This window comes from Otolemur garnettii, unplaced genomic scaffold (genome assembly GCF_000181295.1).
Source record: "Otolemur garnettii isolate 467f Iridium unplaced genomic scaffold, OtoGar3 scaffold00019, whole genome shotgun sequence".
Lineage (NCBI taxonomy): Eukaryota > Metazoa > Chordata > Mammalia > Primates > Galagidae > Otolemur > Otolemur garnettii.
The window spans coordinates 20,448,904-20,469,496 of record NW_003852414.1 but is presented as its reverse complement, the minus strand read 5'-3'; the positions used below and the strand labels follow the sequence as shown (position 1 = coordinate 20,469,496).

The 20,593-nt window shown below is 47.1% G+C and overlaps 1 protein-coding gene across 6 annotated transcripts in view; it reads left to right on the top strand.

Moving 5' to 3' along the window:
• Nucleotides 1-20,593, top strand: part of CELF2 (CUGBP Elav-like family member 2) — a 315,417-nt gene that overhangs the window by 200,368 nt on the left and 94,456 nt on the right. For 4 of the 6 annotated variants that reach the window (XM_023511382.1, XM_023511378.1, XM_023511383.1 and 1 more), the window contains one exon: nt 7,896-7,978. The exons of the other annotated variants lie outside the window; for them this stretch is intronic. Coding sequence is in view for 2 of the 4 variants with exons in the window: in XM_023511378.1 (XP_023367146.1) it covers nt 7,896-7,978 (83 nt within the window). In the remaining 2 variants the exon portion in view is untranslated. The remainder of the gene's footprint in view (nt 1-7,895; nt 7,979-20,593) is intronic. 6 annotated transcript variants of the gene reach the window in all.

Sequence of the window (20,593 nt, the reverse complement as noted above, 5' to 3'; positions counted from 1 at the left end):
TGTCTTTTGCCTCAAGACAATGAGAGTGCCGTTACCTTCCATCCCACTGAAAAACGACCTTTTTCTTTCTTTAAGGTCAGGGCTAAGTTTTCTGTAGAAATTTAATTCAGGGGGCTTGGGGGGTGGGGTGCGGTCGAGCCTTTAACTGCTCTGCAGAAACTGAAAGTAGAAGGTCTTGGCAGCCAGTGATGGATAGTGGAAACCACAGTGTGTGGGAGAGACACTGGAGCACAAAACGGACCACTTAGATCAACAACCTTTCGATTCTGAAAAAAAAGTATTAAATTCTCTCCGTAGTGGCTAAGATTGAGGGAGAAAATAGATGACAAGGGGAATCAAGTAGAAAGAGTCTGTCCTCCTTTGACTTCAGCCGGCTTGTGCGCTACTGACTTGACAAGGAGCCAAGAGCCCGATTGCAATTCCACTTGTGTGAGGCAGGCACCTGCCCTGCTTGCAAATGTGCGCGCACACAAGGGAGCTTCATTCACGGAGAGGAAAAAACCATGGCGGCTTCACTAATTTAGCCTTCCAGGGCCTCAGTCCCTTGATCTGTCAGCCCTTAGAATTCAAAGGCAGCCTGTAAAGGAATTTTCAATTCATAACATGATGACTTTGTTGACGTCCTGAATTCGAATATATATTGAATCGAATTTGTCTACCAGGACCATTGCTTTGTTTTTAAAAAAAAAAAAGTACAGGGCTCATGAGATGATCAGTTTGTGGCTATTTTCAGGTGTTTATTTGGTCAGATGTAGAAAACAAAACAGATTTCTCATGCTTAAAATCTTGCCTTAAAAATATGGACAGCCTCTGTCTTTACCCTGGGACAGAGTTCAACTAGGACAGACAGGTGTTTTTATGCACAACACTGTAAGCTCCAAATCTAAAATGCTTTTTCTTTTACTGCTACAAGCTTCCAAACCGAAGGACTTTTTATTTAACCACCATAAGCTCCGAAACGGAAACACTGTGTATTTTACCAGCTTAGCCACAGAATTGTAGGAAATCATTTTGTACCTTCTCATTCCTTGAGTTCTACAGTTTTGTGTTTCAGAAAATGCTTTAGGGCAGCGCCTGTGGCTCAAAGGAGTAGGGCACCGGCCCCATATGCCGGAGGTGGCAGGTTCAAACCCAGCCCCAGCCAAAAAAAATAAAAATATATGAAAATGCTTCATATTTTTCTGCAAAAAATTATCAAAGAGCAGCATCAGGAAAAGGATTAGCAGTTAGAACTAGACATTCCAAAAAGGCTCTTTCTGCCATGTGGGAGAGTGCCTGAGGCGGGAGGACTCTTGTCCGTCCAGGCTGACAGGGACAGGGCAGTCGTGAAGAATGAGTAACCAACACCAGGCTCCAGGGGGCCAGTCTCTGCCGTTGACAAAGCGTCAGTTGTTGGCACGGGCTCTGGAAGTCCCACCCTGCCCCTGACCAGTGACTGTTTTCAATAATTGAAAACCGTTGAAGTCACCGACAGTTCCTGCCTCGGATGAGGTCACACATGACACACATGTGTCAGAATACCACATGTGCCCTTTAGATGTGTCCAAATACCATGTAACAAGCAATTTAAAATTTCAGAAAATTTTTAAAAGACACAAATATTTAAAAAAAAAAAAAAAAAGCTGCCTTGACCCTGTTTTAGAGCCAGCAGTGTTAAAGAAAACTGCACTTCTGAATGGTGTCTCCAGAGCATCAATCCTTAGTTCCATACCTACCCAATGTGATAAGGGTTAGAAGCCTTGGGGGAAGGGTCTTTAACGAGGACGATACCCGTTTCCTTAAGGGCAGAATTAATTTTAAAATCTGATCTTCCATCATTCTCTAGGGCTGTGTCTCTACCACCCTCCACGAGGAAGAATGTAAATAAGTTGCTGTTAGACTCAGGGCCAGCCGTGCTGTAAACTGGTTATCTTTACATAAGCAGTACATTTTTTTTTTCCTGAGTATTATTACCAAGAGTTTCCAAGTAAAGATTTTCAAGAGAAACAGCTGTGGTTTGAAAAGATTGGTGATAAACCAGATGGTTTCTTTGAGGATAAATCTACTTGATCATTTAAAATTAAAGTCTTTCAGTGAAGTAGAGTGTTTTCTTCATGATTTTAAATACACTACTCTGTCTGTGGGGAGGGGTGATTGGGGGGGGGGACTGCCACTGGCCTGTCTTTTCGGGGGCTTTGTCTTTGAAAACAGCACAACCTTCATAACAGTGTCTCAGATTACCTAGCAAAGAAGCTGGCAGAATACCTGCGGGAGCTGCTTACGACAGCAGAACCTGTTAGTGAGAGGACAGAGTCAGACATGGGTGACCCTGCTCAGGGCACGCAGCACTCAGCCTCTCCCGGAGTTGCCACTCTCAACTTCTGATGCCTGGTGGTGTAATCATAGCCCACAATTAGAGTTCTCATTACAGATTGCTTTACAAGCTAAGCATCTGCAACTGTATTGCTAAACTTACCAGTTCCTAGAAATCTGGGCTTCAGAAGTCTCCGGGGCCCCCAGACAGCCCTGTTAGGAGGTAGAGAGAAGGGTCAGTGGGTAGGAAGTTGGCACAGGTAGCTTTTCTGGACCTCCCTCCCTCCCTGGGTGCCCAGCACGGCCTGGCTGCTGCTGACCGCCTGGAGCTGCTCACTGTGGCGCCTTGCAGGTGGCTCCCTAGAGCCCAGGGTGGGTCTCCGGTACTTGGTCTGTTTTCTGTTCCCTTCCTATGGGCTCTGCTGGATGTTCACAGTTTAAACAGCAGAATTAGTTCCCAGTGAGGTGTTAATGGCCGGTGAGACATCGTGGTCTTTTGGTGTCAGTCGAGGAAATCTTAGGTACTGTGTGGACCTAAGACTGTGATGCTTGGTTCTGAAATCACATCTCAAGTTTTACCCCTGCACCTATTTTCCTCGTGTGTTTAAGAAGTCTTGGGTGAGGAGTAAAGGGGAGGGGAGTTGGATAAACTAACACACGAAGGATTTTTTTCTTTTGCTCTAAGGTCCATGCAGGGGTGTCCAACCTTTTGGCTTCTCTCTGCCACATTGGGAGGATGAAAAGAGCTGTCTAACGCCAAACATTAAAAACACAAACACAGGCTCGGCGTCTATAGCTCAACCAGCTAAGGCGCCAGCCACGCACATCTAAGGTGGCAGGTTTGAATCCCCAGCCCGGACCCGCCAAACAACAATGACGGCTGCAACCAAAAAATAGCCGGGCGTTGTGGCGGGCGCCTGTGGTCCCAGCTACTTGGGAGGCAGAGACAGGAGACTCGCTTGAGCCCAGTAGTTGGAGGTTGCTGTGAGCTGTAATGCCACGGCACTCTACCCAGGGGGACAGCTTGAGGCTCTGTCTCAAAAAAAAAAAAAAAAAAACACACAAACACAAATGAAAGCTGATGAGCTAAACAAAAGGTCCAAGCATAACTTGTGTAATACCTGCCACCACAGATAAGCAAAAAAGTCCTCCTATAATCCTCATGCTGCCTGTGGGCCCCAGCAGGTTGGACACCCCTGGAAGGTTTTATTATTACAATTATCCAATGGGTTGAAAGGAAAGGCAGCATAAAGTGGCCTGGGTGTGTGTGAAGCATGGTATTTACCTGTCCTAACTCCTGAATGAGTAGATAAACCCCAGCCTGCCTCGTACAGTCCAAGTGCTCATTAGACGGTGTCGAATGGGCCTCCTAGAAAAACACGAAGCAGCAAAAATTACCAGCCTTAAGCAGAAATAAGAGGGTTGAGACGTGTTGAAGCTCCTGACTCATCACACTGCATCCTCGTCTGTTCATCTGGGTCCCTTGACCGTCACTTCTCCTCTTGGACACAGGGCAGGGCCTTTCTCTCCTCTCCATGGGCGGCCTGGAGAGGGGCTTCCAGGAATGACAACCGAGGCCCAAGGGACTTCCCCTTTGGATGTATGTTGTGGCCACTAACCGTGGAAGAGCATCTGTGGGTGTTGTAGATATTTAGTCACCCACCTTCCGCTGATGTTTGAAACAGAGCCTGCAGGGGGGGCGGCCTGTCCCTGAGTCAGATTGCGAGCCATCTGGTGTTGCAGCTGACCTGGAAATGAATCCAGTGCATCTCAGACCTGAGTTACAGCTGGCGTGGGGAAAGGGAAGAGACAGGTGGTTCCCTTAACAGCTGTACGTTCAGTTAGGCTGGCAAGAAAAAAAATTTCATCCTTGTTGGGCCTTCGTGGGCTTTCTGGGATCCGCGGTAGCTCCCTGACCTTTTGCCATAATAATTACCATTCCAGGGCAAATAGTGATATTTTTCTCTTCCTTTGTGGAAATGCTCTCTGCAGGTCAGGGAATCTAAGACTTCAAGTGAGCGTAATAAGTGATGGACAGTTTGGGGGGTTTGGGAGTTTTTTTGGGTTTTTTATTTTTTTTTTAAAGAAAAGACTATGGTTGGTTGGTAGCTTGGAGAGCACCCAGAGGAACAGCAATCTTTCAGGCTTATTCCAGTTTCTGGAAACATAGGAACCTAGATCCCATTAGGACTCACATGCGTCTAAGGCGACTTTAAATTTGGAGTCTGTGTTTGTCCTAAACATGTTAAGATAACTAAAGGCTGTATTTGCTAAGTGAATCATTAGGAATGCCAAATGAAGCATAAGACTTTTTGAGCCCAATAAAGATAAAGAGTAATTTTGACCCTTTTTTGTTTGTCCCAAGTGAAGCCCTCTGACTATATCTCCATGTAGTTTCGGGGAGGATTTCAGGCAGACTTGTTTTTTACTAAGGTAAGGTACAACAAAAGTAAGGTACTTTCCCCAAGTCATTCAGCACCCAGAAGCATGAAACCAAAAGAAGAATCTTCGGGTAATATTCCCCATCTTCTTGTCTAGCCCAGGACCCTCGCGTTGTGCATATTACATCACGGGTTGCCCAGCTGAGGCCTGAGTAGGGGCAGAGGTCCAGCCTGATCTCTGCTCACCAAGCCCTGGGCTGTGGCGGGGAGTAGTGCCAGCCCGGAGATGGGACACCATTTTCCAGTTCACACAAAGGCTTTAAGCTCCCCTGCCAACCACAGAGGCTCTGGGGCTGAGCTGTTGAGTTGGGGTGTTATCTGCAAGGAGTCTGCCTATCACTAAAGCTAGAGCTGCTGGCATGATCTCGAAGAGTCTTTATTCTAGTGGGTGTGCGGTGAAACAGTAAAGAACAGTGTGTAGCGGTGACCCCTGTTTTCACTGTACTGACGGCACAGGCAGTGTGGACCCTGGCTGAAATTGGGAAGAGTTTGAAACTTGGGTGTCTTCCCCTGTCCCCTTCTGGGCATTATACTCTTCAGTCCTCCCCACTCTTCACCTGCCATTCACCTTGCTCAGATGCAAACTGTGAACTTGCCTTTTCTGCAAAACAAAAACCACCCACCTTGTGTTCACAAAGAACCTTATCAAGATGAAGGCACAATATGTAAGCTGCCAGACTCAGATACTGAGATGTAACCAGGAGGCAAGAGTAATGTGGTTTGCTCCTTCAAAGGCAGCACGGTCACATTTAAATACCAATGGACTGCACCTTCCTGGCAGACTGGGTAGTAGGAAGTGCAGGGATTTTGTTCAGGCATCTAAGGAGGAAAATGTCCTTTATTCCGGAGCCCACTGTGTGTTGGGCCCAGTGTCACGGCACGCGGTTCTCTCGGTTCACATCATCTCTGCTCCTCGCTGTCTCTATCTCACCGCTGCGTTCACTTCTCCATTTTCAGTTTCCCTGTCCGTCCACGTCTCTGTTAGGCCAACTAAACTTGCCGCTCTTGACTCCGGCAAGGCCATACTGGCCTTTGTTCTCGTTTCCCGATCTTCCTCTTCTTTGATTTCTTTCTCTGTAGCCGAGAAAACTGCTCCGTTGCTAAATCTTTTTTAAGCATATCACCACCACCACCCCAAAAACTTACCAGCTTGAAAGTGTCAGATTCTGCCTCTTTTATTAAAACTTTGTTACACAAGGTTGAAATTCAGAATGTCCCCGTTGTTCCTTATCTAGAAACTAACCCTGTAAGCCCAGGAGAGGGAAAGGAGAACGTCCTGAGTCTGTCTGTCAGAAGTGCTGAGAAGGCTTGTCTTATTTCTCTCTATGAAGCCTAGCAAAGCGCAGTTGGTATTTCTCCTCTTCTAAGAATGATGACTGTGGGTTACTGGAAGCTGGGACTTGACTTTCTTTTTCAAAATTAAGCAATTTCCATAGCTTTCCGGAGCTTACATTAGACCTGTGAAGCTGAAATCACTCATTTCGTTGATCTCTCCAGTAAAAAAATCTACCATCAAGCAACATGGCCCAGTGACCTCTAGTCAAAGAAGTCGCGAGAGCCAATGTGAAAAGCTCACATAAAAATAGTCTCTCCATCTATGAGTGCTTTGAGACACTTGGTAATTTTCAGTTCCTTTTGGTTTCTGATGCTGAGATTCAAGGAGCTTCATAGGTGCCAAGAAGCTGTGCTCTTACTCTTTGTCCAAAAGCTGAAAGTTCTGTACCGATTCCATTTAATCTTATCAGATTCTGAATAATGAAGTGTAAGAACAAGATTCCAGATTTCCTTTCCAGATGGGGAGGAAGCATCTTAGATACCTTCAGGAAGGCTGTGTGAAGGGGATTGTACTTTATCCTCCCGCTCCTTTGAATGAGTCTTTATTTGGAGGAATCCGAATGCTGGTGTCTGACTGCAAAGCTCTGGGGGCCCCCGGTGCCGGCTCCCTGCCTGCAGCTGTGTCATCTGGCTCTGCTCTTTGTCTCACCTGCATGCTTCCCCTGAACAGACCGCTGTGGACGCCTGCGTGCTGCGCATCTTCTGCGTGCTGTCCATGTCCTTGCCGTTGGGGTGCCTCTCAGAGCTCTCCAGCCCTGTCTGGCTCTGTCTCACCAAAGCTGAGGTGAAACAGATAGGGTCTCACTGAGCACCTCGTCCCACGTTCTCAGCTCGACTTCCCAAAGGCAGCCCAGATCAAAAGTGGTATCTCTTTTCTTTCAATCTCGATAGTTTGGGTCTATGCCCTTTTTTTCCCCAAACCTAGTTGTACTGGGAACCTGTACATAGGCGGATTAAAAAACTGTTAACCAGTACCTTGATCGTCAGGTTGAGGTAGGGGTCAGACATCCTTCAGGACACACGCAGGAAGTCTAAGCTTTCAACACCTGCTCTTTGGAGGAGGAGGTTGGTTAGAAAGAGGGTAGGGGATGTGCCGTTCTGCCCTGGAAGGGCCCCAGTGGCCTATATTCTTGGAAATGAGTAGTTAAGTGGTTGCCAGTTGGTGTGCCACAGCCCTTTTCAATGCGGGGGGCCAGAGTCTGCTCACATCTATTTGAGTGTGTACCAATTTATATTGTAAGTTCTTTTCTAAGCTGGTTAAAACATAGTCTTTGATTTTTGGCAAGTAAGTATCGAGCATCACAGAAATGGAACTTTGCATTATTTACTATGGTAGAGATTTTTTAAAAAAATAAAAACCTCACTATCTCAGCTTTTAGGAAGCTTATAATCCAACTGTCCAACTTCTGAGAAAGTGTTTCAAAAATCTGATGTTCTAGAGAAGATACCCTTTAAGAAAATTGTAATTTGCTGTAAGCTCGTGCTGTTGTTACTGTGATTAAATACTTGATGTAGTAGCTACCCACAAATCCCCTTAACACCTCACCCATCTCACCCCCACCTCCCACCCTCATTCCTGAATAGCTGTGTTCCAGATGGCCGACGCAGGGCCTTATGAATTGACTCCAACATGGTTAAAGCTAATGAATGTGATTTAGGGTGAAAAGGCGCTGGGTAAATGCTTGAGATGTTATTACTGTTCCCATACGCTTTATTACTTTTAAATTGTGCATCCTTTTAAGTAGATTGTTTGTTTGCCACAGTCTCCATTATATCTAAGCAAAGCATTCACAGAAATTTCTAAAACCTTTTCATTTCTCTCTGTAGGTTGTTGTTTCGTAACATTTTATACAAGAAAAGCTGCACTTGAGGCCCAGAATGCACTGCACAATATTAAAACTTTACCTGGGGTGAGTCGGTTTACTTTTGTACCAGAATCACTTTATTGCTTGAAAATGGTCCTTTCAACTGAAGGTTCTAGTTATGGGCTCTTAGTGCCAAAAATGACTTTGGTCTTTTGAGGAGTGTGTGCTGACCCTCTGTTCCCTGCAGCAGCCAGACCAGCTGGCCAGCCCCTAGAGCAGAGCTGGCATTAACGCTGCCGGGAAGAGCTCTCAAATAGCAGGTCCCCCGGCTGGAAAATCAGAGTGACCCCACTGGGCAGCAGCAGCTGCAAAGAGTATTGGGTGGGCTAAGATTTTAAAAGGGGGCGGGGGGGAACCCAACATACACGAGAGAAGCCAATGGAAAAGGAAAAGCTTTTACTCCCCGGGAGCCCCTTTTCAAATTTTGTCTTCAGATTTTCTTTTGAAAGGACAAAACGTACCCTGTACAGCCATAATATTAAGCCTCCTAATGGTTTCTAAACAGCCAGTGGTGGTTAACAAAGTCAATGTTTTAATGCCCAATTTGTGGCTTCGTGTTGATAGAGAACAGAAAATACAGCGCTCGCAATTTTTTCCCCATTTCCTCCCTGGGCATGTTTGATGGTTAGTACAATTCACCAGAAATGAACGGGCATTGCACGTACCAGCTTCCTCAGAATACGTTCTGTCTAAAGGGCTTTGTGCCTCTTATGTCGCCTGCCGCTGTTTGATGCTACAGTTAGTTTCTCTGTGCTGTTTGAATGTTTTCCCAATTGACCCAAGTATCAGTCACAAGTGCGTCCAGTATCACAATGACACATATTGGTTCTGAGGAAGAACCAGTGGAGTGATGATGACTGTATTGAAACCTGGTTTGCTAAGAATAAAAGAAAGGTAACATAACGTCCCTGATGCTTTCAGGGTGTGATTAAAATCCGACTGTCATTCATCCGACTCTGAACACATACCCACACGCACCAGCCTACTCACATGTAAGCCCCGTAGCCCCCACTCACCCAGACAAGACCGCGTTTGTGTGGCTCACTTTAGAATCCCTGAAAATTTTGTCCATTTGCAGCGGCAAGACGCTCCTAACAAAAGGTTTTCAAAATGTTAGCTTCTCCATCACCCAAAGTCAGAGTTGTGACCCTCTTGAATCCTACCACTTGGGTTATTCCCTTTTTCACATGAGGAAGTCAAAGAAAACAAGGTTCAAAAAAGCAAGCGTGTGGCACCAGAACGCTCCTTCCCCATTGAGCTGCTTCTCCCGGAAATCACGCAGGTGGTCCTAAGCAAGCCTGCCTTTGTTAAGCTCGGCTGCCAGGAGAGAAAGTAGCAGTAGTTCAGCTTCGTTCTCCCTGTAGAAAGAATTTTTCCGATGTAAATTCTAGGAGTGTCACATTATGGAATGAGAGAACCAAGGCAAATACTTACTGGTTCAACCAACAGCTTGCTTTGACTGCCTTCTCTTAAAAAGACAGGTTTGACAGTGATTAGCACACAAAGTCCCTCCTGTTAGTGTTTCCTAAGAAGTTATGTGATGTGATGAGTTGTTATTTATCCTTCAGGGTACAGCAGAGTGTCATGGCAGTGGCATCAGGTTTCCGTGAACACAAAGCTTGGGTGTCTGGGTTCGTCCCCTCTGTTAGCAGCATGGCTCTAGTGACCTTGTGTGTGAAGGGCTCAGGAGACCCAGGGTTCATGTCACGAAGGGGCCCAGTAAATGCACAGAAATGACTTATCAGGGTGGGTTTGGGATGTCTGACTCTTCTTAGGTAACGAATCGCATATTTTATATTTTTCTTTTAAAAAGTGCATATGTTTTCTTTCTCTTTTTCTTAAAAATTCTGCACGAGGAATCCAGGGATGGGTGGTGGTTTTTGAGACCCATGATAAAGGATGGTTATGTGGGAGCTGGCAAAGATGGCTTGTGTATTACTTTTGATTTTCTTTTTCTCTAGAGGCAGGTTAATCAAAAATCTGAAAAGTCAGGTCTTACTTGTAAGGCTAGTCGCCTTTACTCTGTACACACTTGCTTCCTTTGCCACTTCTAATACGGACAGTGAGGACAAAGTGCCATGTCTTGCACCTGTGTGCAGCGTCACCTGGTAAACGTCACCCTTAACAGCCATAGGAAAGGTATGAAGGTGGTTGCCTTTCAGCTGTGCACCTTTTGTGGACAGGAAGCCATGGGACCAGACATAAAAGATTAATGCATATTCTTGGGGAAAAAATATTACAGGGTACCTTGCTGTTTGATTACAAGCCTTGGAATTAGTCAACATTTCCATAATTCTAAACCAATATCCACCTGTTCTCCCACTGTGATGTGAAGGCACAACTTAATTTAACAGAAACCCTGCTGTGCTGAATCTCTCATTAAATACCAAGTGAGTTCGGTAATTTAAAGTTGTACACTACTATTTTAACTGGTTGCCTTCAGTATTATGAAATTAATAAGAAATTAATGATGCACTTTGCCATATGCCTTCAATTTCTTTCTGAATAAAAATAAAAAGGGATAAAGAGAAATGCATCACCAGCTGACACTTTAAAGCTTTTCTGGCTGTAATCATTTTCCTGTGGATAAAATCCATTAAAAAGTCACTTGCTGCCTTTTTTTTCTAAAGTGTCCAAAACTTTCCATTTAAAGCAAGATCAAATAATAATGGGGGGGAGGGGTTCCCATGTGGTTTTCTTTTCAGTTGATGTTTTGTTTCACAAGGAACTTGTATCACACAGGTCAACTCAGTAACGTGTTGGGTTTGCCTCCCCCCCTCTGCACCGGCCTCCTTCACCGAGGGAAACAAAGATCTCGGTTCCTTAGGGGGCAGAAACAGGCTGTCGGGGCTGTCTGCTCAGTCAGTGTGTCTCCTCTCAGCTCTTGATTTAAGGCGCCCTCCTTAAAGGACTCTTGTGCCCCTCTATGTGGGGGGAGGCACCGGGATGGAGGGGAAGGAGCAGGGCCTTCCTGAGAGTGTGGAGTAAGGACACGTTTCTCAAGCCAGCCTCTTCCTGTGTAACCAAGACACTGTCGTAAATCCTCTGAGAGGCTCACCATCAGTTCCAGAAATAAACTGGTAGAAATAAAGGGAGCAGATCTGATACCTCAACACCAGAGCAAGGAATGCGGGCCTGGGAGTCCTGCCCTTGGTTGATAGTGTTCTCTACAAGCAGTTGCTTGGCTCTCAAGCAACAGATCAAATCTTAGGTGTAGCACCTGACTCATGGTGACTTTTCATGAGACCTGTGCATCCAGAATGGTAATTTACCAGGTGCTTACTGTGTGCCTGGTACTAAGCGGGGTATTGGCAGGAAGTAGCAGAGATCAAGCCGGGCGGGACTCCAGCTGATCCAGTGGGGAGGATGGCCGGTAGACAGATAATTACTGCCTACGTGGTTTATGCTTTAGTGCTTTGCCGCTTCTGACAGAATACCAGCTCCACTCACACACCCGTGAGGTCCTTGACGAATGATGCTTCCACAGCCTGAAGATAATACCCTGGCTGTGTCTGCCAAGCCTGGGCCACCCAGGGAGTCACTGGGTTTGGTGCAGCAGCATGAGACCAACTCGTCCCACCCCTGGGCCGTGGTGTTCTTGGACAAATCTCAGTTGCCTCTGCTTTGGTGATACATCAGCTTGGGCTTAGAAATGGCCTCTTTGTTGAGGGTTTCAGGTAGGCACAAGCTCAGTGGTAGTAGGATCCAGTAGAAATGACCTCACCCACCATTGTGTTTCCCAGAGAGAAATCCTTGCAAAGGCAACTTGCAAGATTTGTTTTGTTTTCATTGACCTAATTTAGCTCAATTAAAAAATAAAGTAAAATAAAGAGCTTTATCGAGGCACAGGAAAAACTACTGAGCTCTTTTCAATGATCAAATGCCAGGGCCAAGTGTCCCTGTGCCAGTGTCAGCACAGTGCCTGCCATATGCCATTCTGTTTTCAAGGTCTTAACACATATTGTCTCTTACAGCGAGGCCTTTCTGATTGAAAATCTACAGCAGTACCATTAGAGCATTCACAGTATAAATTAATTTAATTAAGGATGTAATAACAGAGAGGAATACAGTTTTGAAAAAGCTCTTAAATTTTAACAGCAAGGAGGAGGAATCTACAGAATCTAAATGTCTTATAAAATATTAATTGCAAATTTCTTGCAGACATTCTCTCTGAATGTGCCTTACCTTTTTCTTCTTAGAATCACCACCAGTTTTATTAAATGCAGTTTATATTAAGGAGCTTTTGCCCTAAAAGAACATTTGTTTAGAGCCCTCATTTTAGCAGTGGCAAACTGAAAGGTGTTTTATAATAACACACACAACGGGAGCGAGGTCTCCACTTAGTACTCAGATAGGCAAACAAATGAGCTTGATCCGGTAGCAAGAAGCTGTAAGTGAAATGGCCTCGTGGGACAAGCGTGTTCACCCACATGAAGCGGATGAGCCCCTTCCTGGCTTGCCCTGGAAGGAGTAACCTCCCTGTATTGGTGGGCGCTTTCCTCCCAGGCAGGCTCTAACTCAGCGCTCCATAGGATTGTCGCCGTAGAATGGCTCTTTAAGGGCGGAATGCTGGGGTTTTCATTCTCTTCCACAGAACCACTTCTCAGACTCTGACTGAGGCCAAATTCAATTTGCCTGTGTTAATGTATTTTGAGCTACTCCTTTTCTTCCAACCACCTCTCCTTGTTATTGTGTATTTAAGGCCTTTGTTCTCAGGGCCGTGCTTATTATTATTTTATCATTATCGTCATCATCCTCATTATTTGTGCCATAAAATCTCTCAAGCCCCCTCTGCTCACATCCTGGAAATTTCCCTCTAAAACCATCTCATCTGAGTGGAAGGCCTAACTGAGCCAAGTCTGGTGCCTTTTGTTTAAAATGGTTATGGAAAACTAGCAGACACTTCTTTATGACTAGGTGTGAGTCCTCAAGCTCTTAGATCATGTGGGACGCACACAGCATCCGTTCATTCAACAAATACTGCATTTTGGGTGGTACCTGTGGCTCAAAGGAGTAGGGCGCCGGCCCCACCTGCCGGAGGCGGCAGGTTCAAACCCAGCCCCAGCCAAAAACTGCAGAAAAAAAAAAAATACTGCATTTTTATAGTTTGCCAGGCAACAGTGAAAACTAGGAATACGGTGGCAGCAGCCATGCCCTTGACAGGTGAATCCCCAGCCAGCAAAGCCTGCCACCGAGCTCTTACTCGGGAAATGTTTAGTAAGCAGCGGTCAGATGTTTAATGGCCAAATAGGTTAGTTTATCAACTATTTCCAAGAGAGCTGAGGTTTTTTTATATATATATTTATATCTCATATATATATAAAAAGAATAATTCTGCCCACAAATACTCCAAACCTTCCGAAACAGCGGATGAATGTAGATAGGTCACACGTCTGTGTGTTCGGCGGTTTACTTTGTTTCGTAGACACAGATCTATTCGTGTGTATGTCTTTATAAATAAAGATAGATAAATGTGCACTCAGCGCATCCACCTGTGGGCATCCGTGCAAATAAACACATAAACACGTTATGAAGTCCCGTTTTCTGTTTGGCCTGCTGATATCCTCTTAATTGCTTTGTAGTCCACTTTCTTATTTTAGGCTTCATCAGTGTTCTCAGTTCCTGAGTATAATCATAATCCTTCATTTGTTTACGCTCTGAATCCTGGTTCATAGTGTAGGAGAGGGTGCTTGAGGACCACTGTTCGGTGGTGATTCCTGCCTTCTGCCTCCTTACCAGCAGAGTGGGGCTGAGCCGGAGACTGCCTGGGGAGTTTTTGTTGCTACCAGATTTGTCCTGTAGGTGTGACCCCTTCTTGGGTAGCAACCGAGCGTGTACAATGTGTTTGCTATAGAGTTTATGAACCAGGACATCCATTTGGTATATATTCTCCAGATTTTTACATTAGCACAGTTTGACCTGGGCCGAAATATTTGGCCTCATAGGCCTAAGAGAAACCCTTCCCTGACTATGTTGTTTTGATACGATGCATAAATCCTGTAGAAATGAAAGCTAAAGCACAAGTAAGGATTTTCTTTGTCTTCAAGAAGACTTGTTTAAGAGTGCTAAGATACCGAGGCCCCCACCCATGCCGGGACGCAGGCCAGTGTGAAAGGTCAGGGCCAAGGTGCCCAGGAGGCTGGTGTGACTGGATCGCTCCAGCTTACCATTTTAACCCGAGAGAGAACGTTGGAGGATAAAAGGAGCAACCTTGGCCCAGTGGGCCCCAATCTGCAGGCCTAGGCCCTGGGTCTGGAAATTATATTTTAATACTTCATAAAAGGCCGCTGGAAATTATCTGTTTCACCCGCCCTGAGAGGGCACGTGCCACTGGGAGCAGGCTGCTTTGCTTTGGGCTGGCAGTCTATCAGTTCAATAACTTTGATAGGCAGTTACTTGTGTACAGCTTGAAAGGGAAAACTAGTTACTTTCAAAACCTGGCCTATTCAGTACAAGGTAGTTCATTGGAGAAAATTAATCAAGACTCTTGGGTGATAAAAAAGTTGAAAATGCCAGTACAGGGTTACAAGAGGGAGCAGCTGCACCATTTCTTGGCCCTAGAAGGCAGCCGAAGGCATTATGTTTTGTTTTGCAAACAACGACTACATACCTAATTAATAGGACAACTACAGACCTGATTAATAGGACTTTGGGGAGGGCTTATGAGGGAGTGTGTGTAGAAGCCTGGGGCCTGGCCAGATCTGTGAGATTTCCGTGTCGTTATTCCAGGGATAGTGGCATCTCACCTTCATCACGTGAGGGTGAGGTAGGATGAGGGTATGTGGCAAAGAGCAGTGACAGAGTTCCAAGAAAATCATTTCTCTGCGATTGTATCAGACTACATTTGGGGATATTAAGCTCACTTATATGGACCTCAGTTCCCAAAAGATTGGTAAGATTTCAAAGAAGATTTGGGGGGAGAATCCATGAATTTGATTACGTTGTCTGGATAGAATTGCAGAGCAAGGAGTTAGGGTAGTTGGAAGGGGGAAGCATTTGGGGAAAAGCTGGTTAATGGTCCGGCTCCTGTTGTCAGAGTGTGGCGTTTGCATGAGGACTCAACACTGGATGTATTACATCATGCTGGGACAGAAGTTGAACCTTTCACATGTGAGGTGGGCACAGCTCAGGAGACAAGGCATAGGTGATGGAGGCTGGCCAGTTTGTACCCTCAAGCTTTAGGCCAGAAAGTATATGACACCAGTGCGTGTAAAAGAGAGTTCTCCTGGAAGCCCCCAGGGTCTTCCCCACCCACCAAGAAAGAGAGAACGGCTGAGCCAGGGGGAACCAAGGCCAAGATCAAAGGGATCTTCGGGGCCACCCGTCTCAGCCAGGCCTGGTCTGGCTAGCGCAGGGGAAGCGCCCAGGCTGTCAGGGGAAGGAGCTGGTGCAGGAGTCTCACGTCCCTCTGCTCGCTTCAGCCACAGACTGTCGAGGACACAGGTGCTCAGGAAGTCCCGTTAGTATTAGGGCATAAGCTATTAAATTTGTTTTGGTAATAGAGCAGTATTTCAGGACCATATCATCACAGCCCTCACTACCCACAGTCCCCAAGATGAAAGGATAAACAGCGGTGGGTGAAGGAGATGGCAGAAGGACACTGTGACAGATGTCCCCTCTTTGCACTCTTGTTGTTCCTGACTGTCATGACTTCCCATCAGCACTCACAACACACCTTCCTGGTGCCCTCCCCGCCTCCCCCAGCACTGAGAAACCCTTGCAAGTCTGTCCTTTCTCTGCCAAGCGCTGTGGTTGGACAGAATGACTCTTTACAATCTCGCACAACTGTCCTCCACTGTCCATGCATTGTCTGCAGTCACATCCTGGTTAATGAAAAAGAAAAGAAAACTATGTACGTGACACCCGACCTACTTCCTTCAGGTATTGGCTAGTGATTTTAGAGTACTTCCGGGGGTGTCCAACTTGCTGCGGCCCATGGGCAGATTGTGTGAGGACCTTTTTGCTTATCTGTGGCGCTGGATATCACAAAAATCATGCATGGACCTTTCTTTTGGGTCACCAGTTCTCATTAGAGTTCGTGTATTTAAAGTGTAGCCCAAGATAGTTCTTCTGACCTGTAGCAGAGAAGACAAGGTCAGACATCCCTGGATCCAGACTGTTGGTTGGACCATCCACGCTGAAATGGTCTGGGCACCTGCTTCCCCCGTTCCTCTGGGAGCTTGGCACCGAGAAGGTTTCCACCAGGAAACGGGGGAAGGAAAGAGAATGGGGTGGATTCTAACAAGTCAGTTAATTCCTTGTTTGCAGTCTTTGTTTGACAAGAAAGGGTGTTTAGCGTGATGAGGTTTCGGGATTATTGGTGAATTTCTTTTATCTATTTAATTCCTGTCCCCAGTTAACAGAGATAAGTGAGTTGTCTGTGTTTGCGCATGGCTTTAAAGGGTTATTTATTTGTTATCCCTTCTAAAAATATTTCAGGCGACGTGTGGGTAGCATTCACCTTGTTATACCGAAGACACAGAGGTGGGAGAGATTACATTAACTTCTCTGACCTTCCTGAGCAGAATAGTGAGGGATCTAGAACTTGAAGTCATGCAGACTGCGACTTCGGGGCAGCTGGCCCCATGGGGTGGACACAACCAGAGCGTTCACCCCATTCCAGGGAGTTTCAGCCATAAAAATGGTCATTGCAAAGGTAGCTTCTCTTTATTAACTGCCCCACGTGGAGGTCTTTGCACAGCTCTGCGAGGCACATATTATAGAGCCCATTTTACCAACAACAGAAGTGGAACTCACAACAAGTAACTTATCTGGCATTACACACCCGATAGCTGTGAGTACAGGCGGTCGGGTTCAACCCATCATGTCCGGACTCAGAAGCCAAGGAGTTTCTCCCTCCGCTGTTCTCTGGCTGCCTAGTCCCAGCTCCAGTTGGCAGATGTAGGGTCTCAGAGAACCCTCTGTGCTCCCCTTCGTAGCTGTCATGGAGTAAATCCGGATCCTCAGCCTCTCCCACTCCGGCAGCTCACCGTGGGTGGAGAACAGCAGGGCTGTGCCAGTTCCAGCTGCGTAGGGTGGCAGCCAGGGAGTCAGCTGGGCAGACAGCACACAGGTGCACACACATACACGTGCATACCCAGGAATTGGTGCTGCCACAGCAGGAGCCTCGGGCACACGGCTGCCTGAGACGTGACACAGCTCTGCCGCACAGGCACAAGTCGAGAAAGGCCTTCAGTGAGCAAGACAAGGTGACTGCTCGAAACTTGGTGTGAGGCTACAAACACAGAGCTGTAGATCAAAGACAGTCATTACTGAAGAGGGACTGCTTTGCCAAAATGATTATAAATGCGGCACCCCTCTTTGGAGGAGTGTGGCTTTACTGACATCCCTCATTGGCATTCACGTTATTAGGGCACGTTTCTTTATCTGCAGCCACAGGCTTTTGGTCCGATGTGCCGTGTGCATCCTAATGCCACGTCTGCATCTAGCCGCCCCCATCTCTGCTTCCCTGCTCTGAGAGGAAGGGCGGGTGGGGCACTGAGCCCACTCGGGAGGGTGAGCACAAATGCTGTTACCTACAGCAGCACAGAGCTGACCTTGGGAAACAACCAGCCACCTGCCATCGCCACACCCTACTGCCCTGAAAACACCTGGAGGCCTCTCGAAGCGGTTCCTTGCTTCACTGACAGGTAACTGAAGACCAGGCAGGAGCCAGACTCTGTACCACAGACAGGAGCTAAGCAGGAGAACCACAGACAGACATTGCAGGGTGGGGCTGGGTGGGCAGCGTCTACCCACTAGCCCCATCAGGCAGTAACTGTGGCTGCCTAGGTCCCTGGGTCAGTAGGTGCTGTGCACGGAGTGCTTGCTGTCCCTGTCCCCGGCCAGCCTCCTGCTCTCCTCTCTGCCACCAGCCCATCCCCCCTTCATCAGGAGGCCAGTTGGGAGTGAAGGCTGAAGCCCTGACTAGGATGTCAGGGCAAGTTCTCTGTGCCCGTCCCACTGTGGTTTCTGTTCGTGTGGGAGTGTAAGTGACAGATGTGTCTCAGAGGCTCAGGCCGTCTCTGCCTCTTAGTTTGGAGAGTCACTATTGGTGGCCACTGATCCGGGGCTGGATCAGGAAGTTCTCAGCAGTTTCTAGGCTGACACTTTCTGCAGGACAGGGGTAACTGAGTGAGAGCAGAGGATGGGTGCCCTGGAAACTCCTCTGCACTCTAGGAAGCTCAGCGGAGTGCCTGCGGTCACAGGGTGATCTGAGTGTGTGGAGCTGAGCCCTTGACCTACTTGCCAGCATAGGTGAGTGCTAAATAGCATCAGTAAGGAAAATGAAGAGTCAGGAAATGCTGTAGCTAATTCCGGTAGGTTTTTATTTGTTTGAATGTTAGGTGGATCCACAGAGTAGAAAGGGGGAAGGCAGCCAAGCCAAATCATAGATGAGACTGTCGGGGTCCTGGTGTCTAAGCTCCTCACTGGACACCTGGGGGACGGAAGCCCAGAAAGGTCAGGTGGCAGGTGGCGTGTGCTGAAGGTCACAAATGAGTTGGTGGTGGAGGTGGAATAGAGTCATTCCTCCTAACCAGGAGCCGATTGCTCTTTTTGGGAAACCGGGCCTTCTGCTTTCTCCACAAGATCATGCCAGACATGTCACTGTAAAGAATCAGAAATTCAGAGCCCCAATTACCAGTCCCCATCTCCTTACATTCTGTCACATGAGGCCGTGGAACTCGGTGTCTCCTCTTTTCATTTTCCTTCTCTGAGAAAGACCCAGAAAGACATGTGGGGGGTAAATGAATCTATAAAGAATTGATGCAGTGGTCCTTGGTACGTAAGACTCTCTGTGTCTAAAACTAGGGCAGTGATTTGCAACTTTGCCCAGCAGAATCACTTGGAGAGCTTTTAAAACTGCATATGCCCAGCCACCCCACAGGCAGTTAAGAATCTCTTGGGATGAGAACTTGGCAGCAGCATTTTTAAATCTCCCCAAATGGCTCCAAATGGTTTGAGCGACTTTGAGAACCACTGTTAAGAGGATTAGTGGTCTGGACGCGTGGGGACACACTCACACCCACTGCCAGTCCTCCCAGGAGCTCAGCGTGGTCTGCTACTCACGGCGTATAGGTGGCCCAGCGGCCGTGATGCCATCTGAACGTGATGGAAGTGCAGGCTGTCAGCCCACCCCCACCCCCCCACCCCCGCAGCCCTGTCCTCACATCACAGGAATAGCTGTGTGAGGTGATGCCAGTGTTACTGAGCTTGGCTTTGATAACTTCACAGTGCGTCAATGTCAAACTGTCACATTGTACACGGGAAAGAAGAAAAATAAAAAAATTTCTAAACATTGAGAAAAACTACCTGCTGGCTGATACACGTGCAAAGTGGAGTTTGAGTTGCATTGTACTGAGCCAGGCCTCACCGAGGCCACGATCCAGGGTGTCCCTCTCCGCCTGCAGCAGGGCAGCTCGCGTGTGGGCACGGGCTCCTCCCCTGATGCTTTGGAGACATTCTGAAGGTGGGGCAACCTGACCACACAGGACAGGAGGTCAGGAGGCAAACGCAGATGAGAGGATGTCCTATAGTTTAGGCCATCTTGAACGGACACCTGGATTCCTGCCCCCCACCCCCACCTCGAGCCATAGTCAAAAACCTGCTAGGGAATCTCTGAATGGGTCTGCCATAGAATGAGGCAGGGACGAGTGGAAATGGCGCTGTGTTAAGCAGTCTACTTAGAATAAGCTACTTCCAAGGCGCGAGGAGCCCTTTTCTCCCCCAAGAGTGTCCTCATCACCTTACATTCTATCTGCGACACTCCAGCTCCCTTCCACCTTGCAGAAACCATAGGGGTGTGGAGTCCCTGCTGTTTCATCCTTCAGGGACTGGGAATTTCTTCCCAGGAAAGTAAAGCATTTATTGTGCTGTTTCTCTTGATAGCCACAGCTTGAGAGACCTGCTGACAAAGAAAATTTAACTACCACGTGAATGGCACGGTAGAATATGTTATCGCATAATAAGGGACGCTGCCTTTTGTACACTGTTGTTGCAGTGTAGGAGGCTTGAAAGGAACGTCCCGTACCCTGAGCACTGTGAGATTTCCCCCCGAGTGAGTTCTTGGTTTCCGTTCTTTCTTCTTATGGATCAGAAGTTCTTCACATTTGGGGTTATTCCTCAGCACTTAGACATCATGGCTCTATCAGCACAAAATCTTTGTTGCCACATAAAACTTAAGACGTAACACAGCCAGCGTTCACCCAAATCCACAGCTGTGCCCTTCGGACCAGCACCAGGGTGTGAACTGTGGTGAGTTGACCTGATCAGCCCCAAGTGAAGAGAGAATCCATGTGGGAAAGAAAGCAGAACAGCCAGGGAGAAGCGAGAGCCCCCACTCAGACACACGCAGGGTCTGACACCAGTTTGCAGTGGTCAGAGCCGCCCGGAGCGGGCGTCCAGAGGGAGGAGGTGGAGTGGAAGACCGAGATGGCCAGGCTTCCTGGGGATCCCACAGAAACACATGCTGTTTGTTTTGCTTGCAACCAAACAACTGACCTTGGAGGAAAGTTTGTGTGTGGTTGATACATTTCATTCTCACGTTCCTCCGCCCATTTCTGTGTTTCAGTATCTGATTAGAGCTAAATTAATAGATGGGCTAAAAAATAGCTGCTTCGCCATGATAAATTTTTGGAGATTCATAAGCCTCATTGTTTT